At 42.9% G+C, this 25,015-nt stretch overlaps 1 protein-coding gene across 1 annotated transcript in view; it reads left to right on the top strand.

The window, feature by feature from the left end:
- CAPN3 (calpain 3) overlaps nucleotides 1–25,015 on the top strand; it is a 396,758-nt gene that overhangs the window by 182,110 nt on the left and 189,633 nt on the right. The window contains exons 5-8 of the mRNA XM_078659629.1: nucleotides 14,198–14,366; nucleotides 19,310–19,447; nucleotides 21,368–21,451; nucleotides 23,631–23,716. Coding sequence (XP_078515755.1) covers nucleotides 14,198–14,366; nucleotides 19,310–19,447; nucleotides 21,368–21,451; nucleotides 23,631–23,716 — 477 coding nt within the window. The remainder of the gene's footprint in view (nucleotides 1–14,197; nucleotides 14,367–19,309; nucleotides 19,448–21,367; nucleotides 21,452–23,630; nucleotides 23,717–25,015) is intronic.

Raw genomic sequence — 25,015 nt, 5'->3', positions numbered from 1 at the left:
ATAAATATATATATATATACATATATATATATATATATATATTCACTGAAAAAACCATAGGTTTCAGGAGTTATATAGTTAGGAATTAGCTTTTAAAAAACCTTTGAAATTCACTCAATAAACTATATGTTTTAGTGGTGTTATAGTTAGCTGGACATTTTACTCATACAAAACCATTGAAATTGCTCCTATATAGTTAGTTGTACTAACTATATTTCGCGCACCCGCAATCCACTGCTGATGATGTCACATATTAGATCATTCATGACATGGTCAGTGACATCACTGATGACATCTCAAATGACATCACTGATGACATCACTGATGACATCATCCAGTGAATGTGGTTTGCTTCGTTATTTAAATATGCATTATATATATAGCAATTTGCATTGAAGAATAAGTGGATATATATAAATAAATATTTGGATGGAGGATTTAGTAGCAGTGTAATTGACTGTTTACTTGACCAATTTATAATGTCTCACTAAATATAGTGGATAGTGACTAAACTGTGTGAATATCTGTATCACTTTGTCAGTTGTTGTGTAAACTGATTCTACAGTTGGTTACTAGCTATGTGAAAGTCTATATTAGTTATTGATTAGTTAACTAAGTATTTGTATGGGAGTGTGAAAGTGTGTGTGGTTCGGTGGGGGGGGGGGGGTGACTGTTGTGGAAAAGTAAATTTTGCCATGTTCTGTGTCCCTACGTGTCCCCCATCTTATGTTATGTGTGCATGATTAATATGCATATGTATCCCCCATGTTCGATTAAAGACGCAATTACAGTTGTGTCCATCTCTAGTATGCTAGTTTCCAGTTCTCGTGAAAGCTACGAGTATTAGGCCTATGTAAAGTTACGTTGCCACGTTTCTCAGTGTGCACGTTATTTCATTGAAAAGTCCCCGTTTCTAGGCCTCAAAAGGGCCCGGACACCAGATTCAGCTCCAGTCTCCTGAACCCTCGCTGAGGAGCGATACAGCCCCCACCTGTATCCTCGACCCTTCACTTACTTCCTGTCTCGCAGTGCCCGGCTCGGCCTGGCTCTGCCCACGAGTCTGCCAAGAGTATGTTATGATTCTAGTTATCAGTCCAGCCCTCCTTCTCTGCATTCCTAAGCTACTGAATCACATCAATAGTTTCAGTCATCGTCTAGCCTTTACGTCTCCATGTAAGAGAAATACTGTATTAATGGTCATTTAATATCCTTCAACACGCACTACATGTAGAATAATGCATGCTCCAGTCTTAGAGTCTGTTAGCCTCTCCCCTCCTGACTCTTAGTTTATATCAACATGTCCTCTAAACATTAGATACTAGATAGGGTTTAGGTACATGTCGCCCTGACTTTCCAGACTTCAGTCTCTACTCCTAGCGCAGAGTTCATAGCCCCCAGCTTCTCCTAGTAACACGTCATTGTCAGTTTGCGCGCACCATTAGGTTAGAGGTCCCGGCTCCTTAGGTAGCCCCCTCCATGTTTCCGCCCCATTTATGACATATTCTGTTACGTTTACATCACATGTCCATGTATACGCCTCTTGTTACACCCACTTTCACCCTTATCTTTCGCGACTGCTATTGACCACACCCACTGCTCCGCCTACTGTATTCACTGTAATGCAATTGTTTTAGTATATATATGTTGTACATTGTTATTAAAGTTGGCGCGCTCATTCCCTGTCCCCCCTGCAGGGCCCTGCCATCCTGTTCCCGTGCAGGTTGTCCTGTTCCTGTCCTTTATGCTGTATTAAACCTGCAAACTCCTACTACCTCGAATCTTGACTCTTATTTATTGAGCTATCTGTTATTGCTATGTCCAGTCAAACCTAGATCCGGTATTATTTATTTATATACCACATAATGGCGCCCGAACAGGGACTTGCCCTTTCCCCACGCGCCGGTGAAGCCACGCCGGCCCCCTGACCCTCTGCAGCCGTGACGGAACCATACCGTGCACGTGCAGATATTTCTGCTTCAAGTATCCCTCAGGCCCACGGAGGAGACGGAGGTTGCGGTCCAGCATCCAGACGAGGCGGTGGAGGAACGCGGCGAGTCCCGACCAGAGCCCAAGCCGAGAGTCCAAGGTCCGAGGTATCCGGAGGCCCACCCGTAACTGAAGTCCGAAGTTCGTCCGTCCGGCGTCGAAGCAGTCCAGTCCAGTCCGAGGCCTTCCGTTCTTGCTGCCCGGTGAGTACCGTTGCTGGGGTAGTATCTAGACAGGGTCAATCTAATTGACTCTGGTCCGTGGGTTTTGGTGGTACACAGACCCAAAACGAAGTGTCCACTTCGGTGGATGCGGGTCCTGACGTGTCTCTTTATGAGACCGGTAAGTTTCGTACTGTTTCAGCAGTGCATCTAGTTTCTGTTCTAGTCAGTTCTGTTCTCGAGAAGATTCATGTATTCTGTTTTCAGTATTCCAGGTAGTATTCTGTTCGAACTGTTATTTCAAATGTCATTCATGTATTTTAATGTCGTGGTATGAAAGTGGTGTAATTATTGTGTTCATTGTGTATTGTATTGTGTCTAGATTACAGTTCAGTCATGCCCTTATTTTCTAAACTACGTCAGTTGAAAACTAGAAAAGGTCTGTTAGAAGCAGCAGTTCCTGTCCCGCCTAGGGACAGTCCAGGTCATTTTATGTATCAGAAGCATGGCATAAGTGCCATATTATATCTAGATTTATGGGTGGAGTACACGAAAGAGTTAGAAGAAAAGTATAGATGGCCCATATCAGGTACGTGGGATGCCGAGTGCATCATGCGAGTAGAAGAAGCATTATGGAAAAAGAAAGCCAGACAGTCACAGAAAGATGCCATCGAGTTATGGCGCAAAGAATCTCATAAAAGAACCGAAAAAGAAATCAGAAAGTCAGAACTAAGTAGAGAATCCTTAGAACGAGCCCAAGAAAGGGAATTAATCGAGATAGGTGAACGAGTTAAAACCGAACAGTCAGACAGACAGAGGAATGCCCTTATTAAGGGTATGTACCCTCTTCTTGCCGAGGGCTTGCCAAAAGCAACCCCGGAGGCATCCAGTAATTTTCCGCCACCATTAGTTCCGATCAAGCTACGTCACAAACCGACCGCAGCTGATATTTTTATTTCGTCCTATTTGGACGACACAGTCCCAGAATATGCAAATCCTGTTCCGCCAGCTCCTGTAAATAATGTAAATCCTGCTCCTCCAGTCACCGGAGTACCTGCTACGGTACCCCCGGTCCAGCCCACATTACAATTTCCCGCCGCGCCAGCACGAAGAGTATCAGTCGACGATTCTAGTTTAGGGGCCGCAGGAGGAGGTCCTCCTGGTACCCCGCCGCCACACCAACGTGTAACGTTAGTCGAGTTACATGAACGTGCGTTACAGCGTACGCCCAAATATAAGTCCGTTGCAGAAATCCGACGAGCCCTTACTGAATGCCGCTATGATCCAGTTGCAGGTGATGATAGTACAGTTATATATTCCATCCGTGTAAGACGGGTGACCGGGTATTTGGACACCCTACCGAATATGAAAGAAGATCTAGACAGAATATATCGTTTCATCCGTACAGGGGATGATCCAGAAAGTATTGGCGAAGCCATGTCTCAAAGGAAAGCTGAGATCCAGCTCATGCTATTAAAGTTTCTGATTAATTGTTTAATAAGAGAACAAGATTCTCCGACTAAAGATCCGGCCGAAATGAGAATCCTGACAAGGTGGAGTGATAATATAGCCGAGGGTAAGCACAGAACCATCAGTAGTATAGAGAGTATGTACAAGAAAATTCGTAAAGAAATAATAAGGTTACACGAGAAACGCAAAGAAGCACTAGTAAACGAGAAAGAAAATGACTCTTCTACTGAAAAGGTAGACGACGAGAATCCCACCAGAATAGCGTATGTAGGTAGAACTAGACTTTCCGACCGACATTCACGTCTAGACTACAAGAAAACTGTTCCTCATCCAGCACCAGAACAAGGTTCCCTAGAACAAGTATTTCAAGCTACCGATCACATTCTGAAATCACGAATCGGTTACAGTGAGTTAAGTACTATGCATGAACAAGAACTAGCCCGATCAGCAGTCCGATGGATTACTGATTCTACCACTTTTCCAGATGAAATAGTGGCACAAATGTTTCTGAAACTGCCCCCAGCCGAGCAACGACTGGTGGGTATGTATATGATCCAGCACCTCATTACTCTGTATGAGGGTCGACATTCTGATCCAGGTCCGTTACACGATGTCCTGAACGAGTTACTCCAGTATAGATGGAAAGGTCTAGGTACCGATTTAATTAGTGTTATTCTAGAACAGCGCCACAAATATAGAACGTTTTTGAACCCGCATTTTGTTCATGTCTCACCCCCAGAAAGTAAACCCTTTTACATAGACAGACAGAATCCGTTACGAGAAGTACACCCAGTTAGGACAGCGGATGGTGAAATGCAACGAGTGTTTGTTTACACTCCGATTACAAAGATGGAACTCTTAGAGATGAAGAAATTAATTCCCTGTCATGACAAAGATCCAGCAGGGTTCCACCGAGAATTAAAAGACATGCTCCGTATGGGAGAATACACGTATCCAGATATAATTAAAATGTTAAAAGTCCTGTTGCCCGCAGGGGTATATGAAAAACTCAAGGAAAAAGAATGGGAGGTGGGAGAGAAAAAGATCGATTGGGCCGTTCTAGAAGCTGAAGATAAGATACGAGTACCAGGTACCGGTCTAGGAGAGAAATGTAAAGAATTACCAGAACTGTTAATACAAGTTTTGCCAAGATTATTAGCCACTAAAAAGGAAGACTGGGATGCAATCTCAGCCTGTAAACAGAAACAAGACGAAGACACTAGTGATTTTTATTCTAGATTTGAGAAATGCTTTAGTATTAACAGTGGCCTCAAGACAAGTAGCGAGTCATACCCTCATCTCTTTGTTACTAAATTAGTCGAGAATTCAAGTCCACAAGTTAAGAACCGAGTTTTGAAAGTCGAAAGTACCTGGCAAGCTAATACCCCGTCCCAAATGCTTCAGATGCTTCAGTATCACCAGAATAGAATCAGAGAAGAACAAGATCATGAAAGAAAACGTATGAAAGACACGAAAATGAAAGTACTAGTTGCACAATCTGTTCCTCAAGACAGTCAGAAGAGGGGTACGAACCAAGCCAGTCATCCTGCAGTTCCCGTTAAAGGGACCTGCAATTATTGTAAACAGCCAGGTCATTTTATAAACGAGTGTGCAGTTCTGAAACACAACATAGCTACCGGTAAGACTAAAGAAAGACCACGTCCGCCTAGACAAGAACAAGTTTCACAGGCTTCTCAGCCACAGAATGCACAGCAGACAGTTCCAGCACCGCAGCCTGTTGCTGCAACACAGCATGTTACACAGCAGATGTACCAGTATGCACAGTCCGAGTATCCAGAGTATCAGCCATATTCATGAAACAGCCTAGAGAGGGAGGTAGGCTTGCCTCTCATCGAGATACCTGTAGATCAAGAGGGTCCCTATGTTCACAGTCAAGTATTAGGGAAAGACAGAAAGTTTCTGATTGATACAGGGGCAAGTAGGACCACCATTAGTCACGACGAGGTTCCAGGGGCTCCGCTCTCAGGCTCTAGAAATGTTTCCCTTGGATTTTCAGGAAAGCCTATTGTAAACGAGATATCTAAGCCAGTTACTCTAGAAGTAGGTCCATTGTCCCGCACTACTGATCTGTTACTTACGAAGTCGTGTCCAGAAAATCTGTTAGGTATTAAAACACTGAAAGAATTAGGTGCAGTCATATGTTGTTCCCCCGAGGGAATACGCTTGTTTTTACGTGACTTCAAGGGTCACTATGTATTACGAGATTTTGATCCGAGATTGTCCAATGTTCCACAGCATTTATGGGCGCAAGGTCCAACTGATGTAGGTTATATGCAAATCACACCCCATCGTGTGACTCTCAAGCCAGGTGTAGTGTTACCACGAATCAGACAGTACAGATTGCCACCTGAGGCTGTAACAGCCTTATCCAAAATTATTGACGAGCTCATCGCTCAAGGAGTAGTTGTAGAAACTGACTCCAATGTATGTAATTCTCCGATCATTCCAGTCATGAAACGTACTGATCCAAATGCACCCCCAGTATATCGATTAGTGATTGACCTTCGAGAACTCAATAAATGTGTTATTCCCCAGTACCCAGTTGTCCCAGATATCTCTTCCCTACTGACAGCCATTGATTCTGAAGCCACATTTTATACAGTCATAGACCTCAAGAACGCATTTTTCAGTGTCCCCATTCATCCAGACAGCCAGTTCCTTTTCGGATTTTGTTTAAATGGAAGGAGCTACCAATTTACACGAGCTCCTCAAGGTTTCACAGAAAGTCCTAGTATTTACAGTCAAGCACTTAAGAGACAACTAGACAATATTCACATGCCAACTGACACTGCCCTGCTCCAGTATGTCGATGATCTACTGATCACAGCCCGTTCTGAACGTGCTTGCGAGCGAGCATCCCTTACAGTCTTGTATTTCTTAGCCGAGATGGGGCACAAGGTGTCCCCTTCGAAGCTTCAATTCTGTGTCCAGCAAGTGATCTATTTAGGCCACTTACTGTCCAAGAGGGGTAGGCAGTTGACACCTGACCGTATCCAGTTAATAGCCAGTCTTCCTCAGCCCAAAACCCAGAAGGAGGTACGTGCTTTTATCGGCCTCACTTCTTACTGCAGACAATGGATTCCTCAGTATGCATTTCTAGCCAAGCCACTGATACAGTTAACGACACAGGAGGCAGCCGTATCGACTGTCCTCCCTTGGACATCTGAACATACACTTAGTTTTAATGAGTTAAAGAAAGCCTTATGCCAAGCTCCAGTTCTAGCTACACCGAACTACAGTAAGCCTTTTACACTTTTTGTCACAGAACGTGAAGGTACAGCATTATCTGTTCTTACACAAGATCAGGCAGGACGATACAAGCCTTGTGCTTATTTTTCGAGCACACTAGATCCTGTAGCCCAGGCTCTGCCTGCGTGCCTCAAGTCAGTTGCAGCCACAGCACTAGCTATCAGACAAAGTGATTCCATAGTATTAGGACATTCCTTGACAGTACAAGTTCCACACTCCGTGGAAGTTCTTTTAAACCGAACACAGACTCAGCACTTGACAATTGCACGTTTAACAGGTTATGAACTGACACTGTTCCAGCCACACATAGAAATCAGACGCTGCAACGTTCTAAATCCTGCTACACTGTTACCGTCAGTTAATTCGAATCCTGCCACACTCGACTGTGTGGAAGTAGTTAACACTATGACTAAGCCAAGACAAGATCTGACAGATATTCCATTACCAGATCCTGACCTGACACTTTACGTGGATGGTTCATGTATGAGAACAAGTACAGGAGAACTAGTAGCCGCGTATGCAGTGACTACTGACACTGAAGTTATAGAAACACATCGTATTGACACTCTGTCCGCTCAAGCAGCAGAGCTAGTCGCTCTGACACAAGCCTGCATATATGCTAAGAACCTGAAAGTCAATGTTTACACAGATTCACGTTACGCATTCGGAGTCGTACACGACTTTGGAGTGCTCTGGCAGGAGAGAGGTTTCATGACTTCTCATGGAACCAAGATTCAGCATGGTCTCCTTATTCAAGCTCTGTTAGATGCCATACACTTACCGACATCTATTGCTATCATGAAATGCAAAGCACATACGAAAGTTACTGACACTATTTCTCAAGGTAATGATCTAGCAGATCGCACAGCCAAGCTTACAGCACAGACTCCAGACATTTTAGTTAATCCGACACAGACACATACTCCAGATCTGACTACCTGTATGACAGTTAAGGACCCCACTCAAGATGTCATAGATATCCAGTTACATGCTACTCCCGATGAAATCAAGAAATGGTCCGAACAAGGAGGGGTCCAGACAGATCAGGGATGGGTGACGAAGGGAAAAGCCACATGGTTTCTCCCCGACTCTATGGTTCAAGTCATTATCAATACCGCACATAGTCCAGCACATTTAGGAGAAAAAGCTATGTTAGATAGTATCCAGAACATTTGGTTCAACAAGCATTTACGAGCTGCAGCCAAGCAGAAGGTCCGTACCTGTATGATATGTTGCCAGTTTAATCCAGGTAAAAGTGTCCCGGTGGAACAAGGTGGATTCCAGCCTCCTGACCACCCTTTTGAAGTCCTCCAAATGGATTATATTCAGATGGAGCGATGTCGAGGTTTCAAGTATGTCCTTGTAGTTGTATGCGCTTTGTCCAGATGGACAGAAGCATATCCAGTCCCAGATTACACAGCCGCGACCACTGCCAAGCAGTTGGTTCGTGAATTCTTCCCCCGCTATGGACTCCCTAGGGTCGTATATTCGGACAACGGCCAGCCATTCTCATCTGAGCTCATGAAACATATTTCCCTTTTGTTAGGGTACCAGTGGAAGTTTCATTGTGTACGCCATCCTGAAGCAGCCGGTCTCGTAGAGAGACATAATCAGACCCTGAAAAAACGCATTGCCAAAGTATGTAAAGAGAAAGGTGTGGACTGGCTGGTAGCCCTGCCAGTCGCCTTATTTTATATGCGCATGGTCGCACATTCCAGATCAGGTCTGTCCCCGTACGAGGTCGTATTCGGCCGCCCCCCTAACATGTGGGGTACACCTAGACCCCGAAGTATTACAGATGTTTCAAGTAATATGCTGACAGATTACCTAGCTTCCTTGATGTCTGCCCTACACTCTTGTCGTTCACAGGTTGCCGCCGCATTTCCAGGCAATACCGAGGTGGCACCGCATGAAATCGTTCCCGGATGTATGGTTCTTGTCCGGAATTTTGATCGTTCAAGTCCGCTGGAGCCTCGCTGGAAAGAACCCAAGCAGGTCCTCCTGGCCACCCGTACTGCCGTCAAGCTGGAAGGCAGGAAGGGCTGGGTCCACCTGTCTCATGTGAAAAAGTTTTACGGACTAAAGACTGTTTCCAAGAACATTTCCGAGGATTTTAAGGATTGCCAAAGTACTATTCTTAAGGACTGTCCCGCAAAAGACAATGATACAGATTCCTCCCTGTTAGAGAAAACTCCGCAGCAGGAGTACAAGCTAAAATTAAGGTCTAGTAAAATAAGTCAGCCAGTTTGATTGTCTAAGTCCTCCCCTAGGTGAAACGGTTAGACCGGTTTCTGACATGTATATAATAGACCCCCACAGAGAGAGAGTTAGTGAGAACTCTAAAAGTTGCACTATTATTTTATGTTTTCTGCTATATCTCAGCCTTATGATTACCTGCACAAGTTATGCATTTTATTTCTGTTTTCCAGTTTCTAATGTAAATGAGTCTGCTAATGCTACCGTAGAGCACACGTTTAGTGATCTACCTCCTCATGAACTCTCATATCGTCTTGCTATGCGAAATAATTCCTTTATCCGCATGTTACATTATTCACACCAGACCAGCAATGCCACAAATTGTTGGGTGTGTGGTCGACTCCCCCCTTTCCAGACACCGAAGGGAGTTCTGCCACTGTTTCCTTATCCATTTTCACATAATGGTTCGTGTGGAGCATGGTCCACGTTAACGTCATCCTCAAATGATATGTCCCTACTTAACAGTACATGTTTCCCAGGCAAGCAAGGTCTTCCCCACAGAACAGGGTTAGATCTAGAAAATGAAGTTTATAATTTGGGTAATTATTCTTCGAATTTTATGGTCCTGAATGTTCAGTCTGATACTACTTCAGACTTACCCTCTATGTCAGTATTACTAGTCAAAGGTGAATTATGTGTCCGAAAGAATGGTTCCGTACATGTAGGTCATAGTGATTGTACTACTATTATCAAGTATAGTGACAGTAGGAAATCTATTTTCAAAGCTTCACGTCATTCTTATTTTGTCTGTGGTCAGACCGCATATGGTCGTCTGCCCCTCGATTGGGATGGTACCTGTTACATTGCCTTCCTACTGCCACCAGTTTTCCTAGCCCCACCTGACTATCATAGGAATTCCCACCTAGTACATACTAGACACAAAAGAGACCTCCCGATTGTCGATTATACTGAAACTGCTCTAGAACAATACATAGATATCAATAAAGGTGTCTTCCCCTATTTAGGTACTGTTGTGAATAGTAAACTGATACGTAGATTAACGAGAACCCTTGAAGCAGTAGTGATTGAGACTACCTCTGCTCTAGGTAACTTAACCGAAGAGCAATCCTTTATGAGAATTGTCGTGCTCCAGAATCGTCTCGTCCTTGACGTCATACTGGCCGATAGGGGCGGGGCATGTAGAGTCATCGGATCTAGTTGCTGCATTTTCATTCCTAATAACGCACCGTCTGTTTATTCAGCTATTACCAGACTCCATAAAATTGCCCATATGTTACACCAAAATCCAGGCACCTGGACATGGTCCGGTTGGTTCTGGAATATAATTTCCGCCTGGGGATGGAAAGTATTGTCATTTCTGGGTATTGCAGTAGCGATCATATTCAGTTGCTGCCTCTGTTTACAATGTGGCCCTGCGATTTGCGGCATTTGTGCTACCTCTTGTATTCCTAGTCCCAAGTCCCGTTCTAAATCCAGTTCCAAGAAAATTCGAGACGAGCAAATGATACTGTATGAAATGATAGATGGTATCATGAATATTGATGTTTTCTGATGGAAACGTAGTGACAAGGAGGGAATGTGGAAAAGTAAATTTTGCCATGTTCTGTGTCCCTACGTGTCCCCCATCTTATGTTATGTGTGCATGATTAATATGCATATGTATCCCCCATGTTCGATTAAAGACGCAATTACAGTTGTGTCCATCTCTAGTATGCTAGTTTCCAGTTCTCGTGAAAGCTACGAGTATTAGGCCTATGTAAAGTTACGTTGCCACGTTTCTCAGTGTGCACGTTATTTCATTGAAAAGTCCCCGTTTCTAGGCCTCAAAAGGGCCCGGACACCAGATTCAGCTCCAGTCTCCTGAACCCTCGCTGAGGAGCGATACAGCCCCCACCTGTATCCTCGACCCTTCACTTACTTCCTGTCTCGCAGTGCCCGGCTCGGCCTGGCTCTGCCCACGAGTCTGCCAAGAGTATGTTATGATTCTAGTTATCAGTCCAGCCCTCCTTCTCTGCATTCCTAAGCTACTGAATCACATCAATAGTTTCAGTCATCGTCTAGCCTTTACGTCTCCATGTAAGAGAAATACTGTATTAATGGTCATTTAATATCCTTCAACACGCACTACATGTAGAATAATGCATGCTCCAGTCTTAGAGTCTGTTAGCCTCTCCCCTCCTGACTCTTAGTTTATATCAACATGTCCTCTAAACATTAGATACTAGATAGGGTTTAGGTACATGTCGCCCTGACTTTCCAGACTTCAGTCTCTACTCCTAGCGCAGAGTTCATAGCCCCCAGCTTCTCCTAGTAACACGTCATTGTCAGTTTGCGCGCACCATTAGGTTAGAGGTCCCGGCTCCTTAGGTAGCCCCCTCCATGTTTCCGCCCCATTTATGACATATTCTGTTACGTTTACATCACATGTCCATGTATACGCCTCTTGTTACACCCACTTTCACCCTTATCTTTCGCGACTGCTATTGACCACACCCACTGCTCCGCCTACTGTATTCACTGTAATGCAATTGTTTTAGTATATATATGTTGTACATTGTTATTAAAGTTGGCGCGCTCATTCCCTGTCCCCCCTGCAGGGCCCTGCCATCCTGTTCCCGTGCAGGTTGTCCTGTTCCTGTCCTTTATGCTGTATTAAACCTGCAAACTCCTACTACCTCGAATCTTGACTCTTATTTATTGAGCTATCTGTTATTGCTATGTCCAGTCAAACCTAGATCCGGTATTATTTATTTATATACCATATATATATACCAGATGTGTGAATAGTTGATTCAGTAGATATATGAAGTTAAAACTACATGTTCTAACAGTTGTTTGGGTGAGTGAATATCTTTATGGGTGTGGTGATGAGCAAATATATTTCTCAATGGTACAGGTCCAACAAACTAGAAAAATAAAAGGCAGTGTATGTGTCAGTTGTTGTATATAAATAAGTATACATAAGACACAATGATTGTGTGAGTGACTGTATGGATAACTGTATACTTGTAATATTGATTTTATAATTCCCTAAGTATGACTTACTATCTAAATGAATAGAAGAAGTGGTGTTTGTATAAGTGTTTTGGTAAGTAAATATGTAAGTATGATCCATTGTTTGCATAAGTGAGTAGGATGACTTCATATGTGAATAGGATGCGTGCTGTTGTTTAATGTCGATATAGATGTATAAGTATTTTTGATAGTGTTCTATTGTTCATTGACAGCATGTATGAGTGAATCCATAGGTAAGTGATTAGATGTGTGTATACATCTATGAATCACTGAGTGGATTTTTAGATACTTGTATTGCTGTGACAATGGATTTAAATATGATACTCTGTATTTTACAAAGAGTGATGAAAAATTGTAATAGTGTATGAAAAGGTGTATGTGATTGTCACGTGGATGATGTCATCAGTGATGCCATCAGTGATGTCATTTGAGATGTCATCAGTGATGTCACTGACCATGTCATGAATGATCTAATATGTGACATCATCAGCAGTGGATTGCGGGTGCGCGAAATATAGTTAGTACAACTAACTATATAGGAGCAATTTCAATGGTTTTGTATGAGTAAAATGTCCATCTAACTATAACACCACTAAAACTTATAGTTTATTGAGTGAATTTCAAAGGTTTTCTAAAAGCTAATTCCTAACTATATAACTCCTGAAACCTATGGTTTTTTCAGTGAATTTCAAAGGTTTTTTAAATGCTAATTCCTAACTATATAAGGCCTGAAACCTATGGTTTTTTCAGTGAATTTACAAGGTTTTTTAAATGCTAATTCCTAACTATATAAGGCCTGAAACCTATGGTTTTTTCAGTGAATTTCAAAGGTTTTTTACATGCTAATTCCTAACTATATAAGGCCTGAAACCTATGGTTTTTTCAGTGAATTTGCAAGGTTTTTTTAAATGCTAATTCCTAACTATATAATGCCTGATACCTATGGTTTCTTCAGTGAATTTCAATGTTTTTTTAAATGTTAATTCCTAACTATATAAGGCCTGAAACCTATGGTTTTTTCAGTGAATTCGCAAGGTTTTTTAAATGCTAATTACTAACTATATAAGGCCTGAAACCTATGGTTTTTTCATTGAATTCGCAAGGTTTTTTAAATGCTAATTCTATTAGCGGATAACGTTTTTATATATTAAAATGTATTTTAAATCTCAAATGCCTGCTTTGCTAACAGAGTTTTTAAGCACAGGCTCTTTTGTCTCTGGTGGCCATCTTGGGAGACTGCATATCAGAATTGTTTTAATGAAATATAAGAGGATTTGAGAAGTCACTCAAAATGTGCCCTAATTTTTCTTTCTTCAGCACTAATCATAATTTCTATGGAAAAATGAACCCCCTCATTTTGTTCCTTTGCAAATTAAATGTTTTAAGTATTAACAAGTTATTCCAATCAAGATGACTTCAGGTGTGCCATACTTTTGTCATAAGTAAGACTGTTAGCGCTCTAGTTGTTCTTTAGAACACTCTGGGACATTCTGTCATTGGGCTATAGTTGAGCTACATCTGGCTGATATTTGGGCTACATTTGTTTTTTTTTGTCTCTGGTGGCCATCTTTGGGCTACATTGGGCTACATTTGGGCTCTAACATATATATAGCCCAATGTAGCCCAATATATATTTTTTCAAAGTTAATTTTCGTAAAAACCACTGGAGCACATATCTTGAGACATAGCAAAGGCACATCGGGCTACCAGTCCCTACAATTTTGCCACGTTTGGTGGAAAACCATTCAGCCGTTCGGGCTAAAAGTGAGTCCAACGGCCTTATGGAAATTAACATGGGGAAAACATGTTTTGGGACCCCCCTTTTATCTCGGCCCCCGCTTGACGAATCCCCCCCAAACTTTCAGGGAAGGACCGGAGCGCCGCGAGGCAAAGTTAAGGGAAATTTCAGGAAGATTCCTCAACCGGCGCCAAAGTTATTCCCAATAGAATGTTGCGATTTCCCTATGGAAAACAATCCTAACTATATATACCTACTGGCTATCACCAGTAGGTAATGTACACACACATACATATATGTCAAGCAATTTATCTCTCTCTGTCCTTCACTCCTACTGTAGACTGCATGGATCCTACGAAGCTCTTAAAGGCGGAAACACCACAGAGGCCATGGAGGACTTCACAGGGGGTGTGACCGAGTTCTATGAGATTAAGGACGCCCCTAAAGACTTGTTCAAAATCATGAAAAAGGCATTTGAGAGGGGTTCCCTCATGGGCTGCTCCATTGATGTAAGTTAACCATTTTCTGTTGGGGTAAATTGAAGGACATGTTTTTCTGTGTGCTGATTCAAAAAGGATGCTGTGAAACAAATTGCCCATTTTTGGACAATGTGTTGTTTGGATAGCAACACACTGTGTCAAGGGTATCAGTGTGTTTTAAACAGAGAGACATTTAAGTGGTCACTCAATATTCAGATTCGGAGAAAATGATTGATGAGGTGAAAAATGCAGTGATAATTAGAGGGAGTGAATGACAGACTGAGCTAGTGATGGGCAAACAAGCACATGGCTTTAGAAGTGAATGAGTGAGTTGTGAGTTAGATATTGTAATAGAATAAGTGGATGAATAAAGAAGTGAGTCAGTACAGAGATGATTTTATGTATGAGCGAGTGCTGAGTGGAAGTGGGTGTGTGATTGAATAAGGGACTAAATAGGAACACACTTTGAATGTGTTTTAACCTTATGTCAATTTTTTCATACAGGACAAAACCTGCTTTGGTGCACTGCAACTACAATTTTTCCCCTGATAAATGTGTCCCACGAGGCTACCCCTGACCTCTCCCGTGTGAGAGCACAACCACATTTTCTTACTAAGGAAATATGTTGCCTCTTCAGGATGGACTAATTTAAAAAGTTACATTGGTTCATCTAATTTACTGCATTTTATGTCTCGTTTATCTCTGACCATACTTCTATAATGTCTAATGCTTGTTTCTATTTGATACATCTGGGGCTACTCTGAGATAGCAGCTCAAAGACTGCACTCGGTAGGGTTAAAAAGCTGCCTGTGTAGATGGAAGATCACAGCATTCACTACAAATGCAATATTATTAAACAATCATCAGGCCCTCTGCTTCTGCTGTGGCTAACAACCTCAACAACACTATACATATTCCATACACCTGATATGACTAACTTGAGTTAAACCAGTGTGCAAAGCAGCATAAACTGGATGCCTTGAGTGGCAAGATGTCAGCATACTTTTGCAGCAGTCACCCTACATGACATAATGCCTTCCATCCCATTGTTGGAGGCCCCACCAAAACATATGGAACCTAACGCATGTGCTCAGGTGAGACATCACCTCAGCTCTAACTCTCTTCTTACTCTCACCAGCCATTTCCACTCTGCTCACATATGTGGCACCAGTGACCTTAAGTCAGCACCCTGCTTCATCCTGTTTCCTTGTTCTTCTTAGTCTATTTGACGTTTGACTCTGTTAATCTTCTCAATTTACTCAGATCTCTACCTGCCCTTATTATGTCAGTATCTACTCTAGCCTTGCTGCATTCTACCTCTCCAACTCTACGTACTTGAATCTCTGGTCCATCCCCACCAATATCCCCTCCTTAACTATGGGATCCATCTAGTTAGTCTCTGTCCTTGCCCCAATCATGGTAGCTCGCCCAAAACTTCATTCAGGATACCTAGGAATCTCCCTCCTTTACCAAGGTAACCTCGGCCAGTAGATGTTGACTGAAGACTTCCATCTCTCATTATCAGTGGAGATTAAAATGATATGTTCATTCTAAGTCTCCTTTCATTTTGGATGCCTTAACTAAAGGTGACACCCTTCTTACTCCAAGTAAGGAAGCCCTGAAAATTCAAATAAACTAGCTTCTTGGTCTCCCTCTAAAATCAGTTGATCTGAATTACAATTTGATACCACCAACCCCATTCCATTAAATTGTGCAGTCTAAGGTAAATCACTTTCTGCTCGCTCACATCCCTTGCATCTGCAGAGCCAGAGCCGGATACCGCGTCTTCCTGTACCCAGTGGCGTCACTAGGGGGGTGCGGGGGGGTGCGGACCGCACCGGGTGTCACCCCATCTGGGGGGTGACACCAATTTACACTGACGAGTCTGCGTCCTGCTTTAGTGCAAGAAGCGCGCCACCACCGCACCCCGGCCCGCCGTAGCTACGGGCACCATCTGCATTCTGCACGTGCATGGAATGGATGGGTCACAGAAGTCAAATAGTCAAGGGTTTGGGTTTGCATTGTTGGTCTGTGATGAAAGTCGAAACGAAACCGAAGTCAAACCAAACCCAGTTATGCATATACCAGGCAGGCAGGCAGGCAGGCAATGGCATCGTTAACTTGCAGTTTGGTTTCACTGACACTTGCCCAGCAATTTGGGTCCCAGGGCCAGAGGGAGTAAGACAGCGAGAGAGGGAGACAGAGGGAGCTAGAGGGAGTAAGATAGAGAGAGGGAGCTAGAGGGAGTAAGACAGAGAGAGGGAGCTAGAGGGAGTAAGACAGAGAGAGGGAGCTAGAAGGAGTAAGACAGCGATAGAAGGAGCTAGACAGAGAGAGGGAGCTAGAGGGAGTAAGATAGAGAGAGGGAGCTAGAGCGAGCAAGACAGAGAGAGAGGGAGCTAGAGGGAGTAAGAGAGAGAGAGGGAGCTAGAGGGAGTAAGACAGAGAGGGAGACAGGGAGCTAGAGGGAGCAAGACAGAGAGAGGGTGCTAGAGGGACAAAGACAGAGAGAGAGGGAGCTAAAGAGAGTAAGACAGAGAGAGAGGGAGCTAGGGAGTAAGACAGAGAGAGGGAGCTAGGGAGTAAGACAGGAAGAGAGGGAGCTAGACAGAGAGAAGGAGCTAGAGGGATTAAGATAGAGAAAGGGAGCTAGAGGGAGCAAGACAGGGAGAGGGAGCTAGAGGGAGTAAAAGAGAGAGAGAGAGAGAGGGAGCTAGACAGAGAGAGGGAGCTAGAGGGAGTAAGACAGAGAGAGAGGGAGCTAGAGGGAAAAAGACAGAGAGGGAGCTAGAGGGAATAAGACAGAGAGAGGGAGCTAGAGGGAGTAAGACAGAAAGGGAGCTAGAGGGAGTAAGACAGATAGAGGGAGACAGAGGGAGCTAGAGGGAGCAAGACAGAGAGAGGGAGCTAGACAGAGAGAGGGAGCTAGAGGGAGAAAGACAGAGTGAGAGGGAGCTAGAGGAAGTAAGACAGAGAGAGAGGGAGCTAGAGGAAGTAAGACAGAGAGAGAGGGAGCTAGAGGGAATAAGACAGAGAGGGAGCGAGAGGGAATAAGACAAAGAGAGGGAGCTAGAGGGAGTAAGACAGAGAGAGAGGGAGTAAGACAGAGAGAGGGAGCTAGAGGGAGTAAGACAGAGAGAGAGGGAGCTAGAGGGAGTAAGACAGAGAGAGGGAGACAGAGGGAGCTAGAGGGAGCAAGACAGAGAGAGGGAGCTAGACAGAGAGAGGGAGCTAAGGGGGGTAAGAGAAAGAGAGGCAACTAGAAGGAGCAAGACAGAGTGAGAGGGAGCTAGAGGAAGTAAGACAGAGAGAGATGGAGCTAGAGGGAATAAGACAGAGAGGGAGCGAGAGGGTATAAGACAAAGAGAGGGAGCTAGGGGGAGTAAGACAGAGAGAGAGGGAGTAAGACAGAGAGAGGGAGCTAGAGGGAGTAAGACAGAGAGCGAGGGAGCTAGAGGGAGTAAGACAGAGAGGGAGACAGAGGGAGCTAGAGGGAGCAAGACAGAGAGAGGGAGCTAGAGGGAGTAAGACAGAGAGAGAGGGAGCTAGAGGGAATAAGACAGAGAGAGGGAGCTAGAGGGAATAAGACCGAGAGAGGGAGCTAGAGGGAGTAAGACAGAGAGAGGGAGCTAGAGGGAGTAAGACAGAGAGAGGGAGACAGAGGGCGCTAGAGGGAGCAAGACAGAGAGAGGGAGCTAGACAGAGAGAGGGAGCTAGAGGGAGTAAGAGAAAGAGAGGGAACTAGAAGGAGCAAGACAGAGTGAGAGGGAGCCAGAGGAAGTAAGACAGAGAGAGAGAGGGCTAGAGGGAGCAAGACAGAGAGAGAGGGGGCTAGAGGGAGTAAGAGAGAGAGAGGGAGCTAGAGGGAGTAAGAGAGAGGGGGCTAGAGGGAGTAAGACAGAGAGAGAGGAAGCTAGAGGGAGTAACACAGAGAGAGGGAGCTAGAGGGAGCAAGACAGAGAAAGAGAGGGAGCTAGAGGGAGTAAAACAAGAGAGAGAGGGAGCTAGAGGGAGTAAGAAAGAGAGAGAGGGAGCTAGAGGAAGTAAGAGAGAGGGAGCTAGAGGGAGTAAGAGAGAGCGGGAGCTAGAGGGAGTAAGACAGAGAGAGGGAGCTAGAGGGAGTAAGACAGAGAGAGAGGGAGCTAGAGGGAGTAAGACAGAGAGAGAGGGAGCTAGAGGGAGTAAGACAGAGAGAGGGAGCTAGAGGGAGTAAGACAGAGAGAGAGAGGGAGCAAGACAGAGAGGGAGCTAGAGGGAGTAAGACAGAGAGAGAGGGAGACAGAGGGAGCTAGAGGGAGTAAGACAGAGAGAGGGAGCTAGAGAGAGCTAGACAGAGAGAGGGAGCTAGAGGGAGCTAGACAGAGAGAGGGAGCTAGAGGGAGTAAGACAGTACCTAGTGCCGTACATTTCGACAGAGGTGGTCCATGCGGTAAGTCGTGAGGGGGTGACACCATGAGTTACCCGCACCGGGTGACACCAACCCCAGTGACGCCACTGCCTGTACCTCGCATCCAAGGCCCGGAACGGCCTCCCCCACCGCATATTAAAGCTGCCTCCTTAGCAGCTTGAATTCAACGAGAGACTGAAGATATGGCTCTTTACACAGACCTCAGACTCTTGCAATCAGTCTCTTCCTTATATGGGGCCTGGATACTCTCTAGAGTGAGACGCCCACTTTGCAAATAGCAATAACATAACTTGCTGTATTTGCCTGATTTCTCTTAACTGCCAAGAATGAGATCCTTTAGAGATGGGCCACCCAAAGCATTATGCCTTATGGCAAAAGCAGAGCATTTACAGTTACTGAAGAGAATTCCTGTGCTAGATACATTTCTTTTTATTCATTCATTTATGCATACAACTCTCAATATTTCCTACTGGATGTCCTTCTTTTCTGTTTTTACAACTATGTATTTCACCTTTTTCTTTCTTCATGAACTGTTTTCTCATCTCTTTAATATTTTCACAACCAGGAAAATATGGGGGGTACCTGTGGCACTTCACCTCCAAATGATTTGGAGAAAAAGATTGCTCAATTAATTGAGAGCGTGAATGACCCCCTGACTGCCAAAGATATAAACAACGAGGGCGCAGACGGACTGCCACCCCGGGTTTGTATGTTTGCGGCAGTGACCGTACCTCTTAACCACTGCGCCACGTTGAATGAATTTTTGACTTGATGACGTTTGACTGTCATTACTAGCCCTATTCGGGTTATTGAGGCTGCTGTTGCTTGTGCTTGCATGTTTTAAAAATCTTTTCTCACTGTTTACAGAGTACTCAGTGTGTACTAACTGCATGAATGTGCCAATAGACATTCATGCATTTAGTTTGAATGTGAATGCATGTGCTCCCATGATGCTCCAGTCAGTTCAAGATATCTTTAATACATCGAGGGCCAAATTGTGCAAAAAAATACCTATCAGCCAATCCATTTGCACCATATTGATTCTTGTGTACTAGGGATCCAACAAACGGCATCTGCACATGTACAAATATAATTCTTGCTATGGTTGCATGACAGGAAGAGGAAACAAGCAGTTGCAATGCAATAGGTCTCGCCTTTGGGACCTCATAAGTGTTTATCTATGCAGCATATTATCTATTACATTATATTAGCTATTAAAGACATTAAAGTTTGTGGTAAATCATCACAACCGAGTGCACTCACATACCACCCACTCTCACAACCCGAAGTCACAGTAATGTTAGTGAGAATGTGGTATTGCTTAGAAATGTTGGCAGAGTTCAAGCAGAAGGGTGCACACATTTCTTCATGTATGACATCAATGAATTAAGATATTATGAGTCCTAGGTAAAAGTCATTGCAGCTGATGCTATCTACAGAATTCAGATTAGAAGTGATTGACTAACAACTATCTGGATTATTAAGTGATTATCCACAGAGGCATGTGTTTCTATGAAGTGCTTCTGCCCATTCTTCTCACTGGAATAGCTTTTTCGACATAGAAAAGGAAACCTAGTATCATTAGATATCCACTCATTCATCCATCCATCCATTCCCCCATTCCAAAAACTATGTTCCACACTCATACAACCACCAATCCAAACCCATCCATCCATCCCTTGTTTGGAGTATATGCTTGCATTCAGTAAATATCTCCATCATTTTGCAAAGTAAGTGACTTTGTAATGCACTTGTAAGTATACAATTACCTGTTATTAAGTACAAGCAAACAGGCACTTGCATGGTTGTATGCTGGGCCATGCTATATAACAAATATTTTCATAATGTTTAATACAAAATGTATCAGCTGGATACATTTTGTAGTGACCTTGTAATGTACTTGTTAGTTTACAATGACCTGTTATTAAGGAATAGCAAACAGGCACTTGCATGTTTGTATGCTGGGCCATGCTATATAACAAATATTTTCATATTGTTTAATACAAAATGTATCAGCTGGATACATTTTGTAGTGACCTTGTAATGTACTTGTTAGTTTACAATGACCTGTTATTAAGGAATAGCAAACAGGCACTTGCATGTTTGTATGCTGGGCCATGCTATATAACAAATATTTTCATAATGTTTAATACAAAATGTATCAGCTGGATACATTTTGTAGTGACCTTGTAATGTACTTGTTAGTTTACAATGACCTGTTATTAAGGAATAGCAAACAGGCACTTGCATGTTTGTATGCTGGGCCATGCTATATAACAAATATTTTCATATTGTTTAATACAAAATTTATCAGCTGGATACATTGTGTAGTGACCTGTACTTGTTAGTTTACAATGACCTGTTATTAAGGAATGGCAAACAGGCACTTGCGTGTTTGTATGCTGGGCCATGCTATATAACAAATATTTTCATATCGTTCAATACCAAATTTATAAGAAGAATACATTTTCTCTAGCAAAATGTCACTGTTCTGTCTATATTCTTTGATTTTTATAAAAACAACTAACCATGAGCAGTCTCTTGCATGAGGCAGGTCTTGTTAATCTATTGAATCAACACATGGATCTCTAGTCTTAACCAAATGTCTCTCTCTGTGTTTCAGGGTCTAGTTCCAGCTCGGTTTGAAACCAGAATGGCCAGTGGGCTTGTCAAAGGACATGCCTATTCTGTTACAGGGGTGGAAGAGGTATGTTTGTATTCCATAGGTTCTTTGGACAGTTAATCCTGATCACTGATTACTTTCTGTAGTATTTGTTCATTTGACAAACTTGATAAAATTAGGTGACAGCAGAGGTATTTGATATCCCACATTTCAAAAAATAGTAAAGGTGTTCCATGAATGCACGAGAGGAGGTTAATTCTCAAGTGAACGCAACATGGGGTCATGTGAATGTAATGTTAGGCATTGAGACAGGAATGTACATTATTGCAACATATATGTAGTGTATAAAACTGACTGATTCGTCATATTTTAAAAATATTTACAAAAAGGAAGTGTGTGACTGAAAGCACACGTTCTGTTTTACATTAGTAAGACAAATTCCTAGTGAATATTGTGAAGGTGTTGATTTACAAGATAATATGTAAACAAACAGTGACTATTTTCCAGTCTAAAAATATACTGTTTTCCTAATTGCTTGCACTGATACACATCTTAAAGTATATCACTAGTGCATGGTTTTCAATGAAGGATAGCATTGCCAAGTGATTTTCAGCATTAGCAACATCTATAGTAGATCTTCTTCAGGGTGGGTGTTCCAGCTGCTGGAGGTGTTGTGTACTGAATGGAAATGCTTAGGGCCTGATTACGACTCACTGTTGTGGCGCCGGGTCCGCCCCGCTGCTGCACCACCAAAGCTGTGGTCCGATCGCCCATCAGATTAGCAGTGCCCTCCTGTCTGGTGGGAATTTTTTGTGTGTTCCCACGGTGGTGCCGCTAAAAATGCGCACCGCAATAGGAACACCAAAAACAGTTCCTGCACGGCATGGACTAAAAAGTCCATGCCGGGCAGGAACTGGGGTGCATGCACACATGTTGTGCCCCCTGTGTACATCCACAAGCGTGAGGTACCAGGGGCCCTGTAGGGCCCCCTTTGTTTCCTCTCTGCCAGGGTTTTCATGGAGGAGAAACCTCCATGAAAACCCTGGCGGAGATGAAACTCCTAATATGCTTGGCAGGACCGCAGCAGTCCTGCCAAGCATATTGATGCCTCTATACCACCGCAATCCGGCTAGGGATCGGCGGCTCCCTGGCAGCTGCAGCGGGGCAATGGCAGTCCTCCCACCGCTACTGTAATTGGGCAATCAGGAGACCGGCACCGCCGTCCTCTCCCCCCAAACACAGGTCTGTCAGTCCGTGGACCGCCAGACTCTTAATCGGGCCCTGAGTCTTTAGACTTTTGCTTCAATCGTGTAGTGTGTATGGTAGGTCAATGATTAGAAGAAATATGCTTTTCTCTTCACTCCACCTTCCACATTTATTTCAATCATTGATGTTTTAAATGTAAACTTCTCTCTGTGTCAGTTTAATGTGTATTTCCAGCAATGGTTGATCTGATGTATGTCAGTATATTGACTTTTAAATATCATGCTAATACAATATTAACATAAAAATATTGTTTACCAAAATATCAACTACATAAGTGTGTATAGGTATTACAAATTTGGTGTTCTTAACTGTATATCTATGTAGCTTGAAGGTATCCATACATCCATTCAACGTATGTAGATCTGGAGTTAAGAATTTGTAATACCTATATGCACTCATGTAATTGATAAACATATCTTCAAATAACATAGATGTGGAGTTAATTATATACCTATGAATATCTTATTGAAATTCTGGTTATTGGTAGGTTTGCTATGATATTTTGGTAGCAAGATATTTAAAGCTTGGTTTCTGGCATCATGCCAGTTGATTTTTACACATTGGGCGTCATATTAATCTCTAGACGTTAATCTGAGACCTTGGCAGAATTATATTCACAATGGTAAATTCATTATCTGTGGCTTTCCTTCCCGAGCGAGGAGCAACTTAAATGAGTGGCACAATGCAACATTTCTGGGATTGTTCCCCCCGTGAGATTCATACTTACAACCATTGATATTTGACTACTGAGTGTCTGGTAAAAAGTGTTTTGGTTCCTTACTCTATTCATACAAAAACAGAAACAGAATTGTTTGAAAAACTATGCACACGAGGAAAGAGATACACATAACTAAAAGATGGAATCATTTTAAATCTACTTTTTATGGATTTATTTAATGAACTTAAAAAATAATTTGGCTTTGTTTTCCATGGTAATAAAATAACAGTGCATTGGAATGCTAAACTGTCCTTTGTCTTTTCAAACCCTCAAAAACAGACGCCATTCAAAAAAGATAAAGTTAAGCTGGTGCGGCTCAGAAATCCATGGGGGCAAATTGAATGGAATGGACCCTGGAGTGATCAGTAAGTTCTGAATAATTTTGAGCCTCTACAATTGTTTTGTTGCTTACATTTGTCAGTGTATGGTTGCTTAATGTTACATACATGTGCAGTGTTCAAAGTGTCTACATAACATTCCAAGCATGTAGGATGACAAGGTTGTCAAAGTTCTATGGTATAATTGTTATTTAACTGATTAGATTTAACCTATGCCCTCAGATTCCCAAGGCTAATGCATGAGAAGGTTATGTAACAATGTTTTATTTTCATTTTGGTACTTCCAGCCTTGATTATCCCAATATAATTTCTACACTGCACATCCCAGATTGTAAAATAAATGCTTGTACTAAAAGGGCTTCTTATGCATGGACCTGGGAAACGTGAGAGCGTTGAATCATTGTCAATGGAGCAGATGCACACAAAAGACTTTCTGGATGTTCAGGAAATGTCTTGAGCAAAAGTAGATCCTTTAAAGAAATCTATTTAGCTTAGTTAGGAAGTAAGTTTATGCTTTTGCTTTGGTCTAATCACCTGTCTGTACATGCTACATTCCGAACAGTAAGTAAAGCAAGCATGATCTGGGTTACAGGTGCAATGATGTACCAGTGCATTGAAGAGTATGAACTGCTGCATTTGGCTGCTGCTAAATGAGCTATAATGGACCTATGCAGCAGATGTAACAAAATGGCGGTGGGAGGTAGTGATGATGGATATAAATTTGCGTTGTTTTTAAATCTATGATTGTATATGTGTGAATTTTTCCCTGTTCTCAGCATATATGTATTAAATGTGTTCTGCTGTTTAACTGCCCTGCAGTTTTTGCTTTGTGATTACCTAGTTTTGGACTTTTACTGTGGGTGAGTCTCACCATCTGAGTCTCATTCATGGTAACTTATGTGGAAATGGACTGAGAATGCTAACATCCGGTGTCCGCCTTTTGTGATAATGTCCTCAGCTGCGCAGCGGAATAAGAGTTTCTGGGCTGTGTGCGGGCAGAGCATGTGAGACTACCATCTAGTTAATTCAAGTATCTGTGCACCTATAGAATTGAACAGAAGAGAGGGATTGTTATTGGACTTATAATGTGAGTGGGAATGCATAAGGTACATCTGTGGTGATTACTGGAGAAGCTGTGTTCGACTGCATTATACCTTATGGGAGAAATCTGCACCACCACAACAGTTTCTTAAGATTCACTGTTTGCAGATCCATGATCACATTTGTGATAGCTGTACTCTTTATGGCACTTGAAGAATTACTATATTTCTCTATCTAAGCAATAATTAGATTCTAGGCCACTGTCCCCTAAATGGGCTAAGTTGA

The sequence above is a fragment of the Lissotriton helveticus genome, chromosome 9 (genome assembly GCF_964261635.1).
Source record: "Lissotriton helveticus chromosome 9, aLisHel1.1, whole genome shotgun sequence".
Taxonomy (NCBI): domain Eukaryota; kingdom Metazoa; phylum Chordata; class Amphibia; order Caudata; family Salamandridae; genus Lissotriton; species Lissotriton helveticus.
The sequence above is the reverse complement of the archived record's forward strand: the minus strand, read 5'-3'. Positions and strand labels throughout refer to the sequence as shown.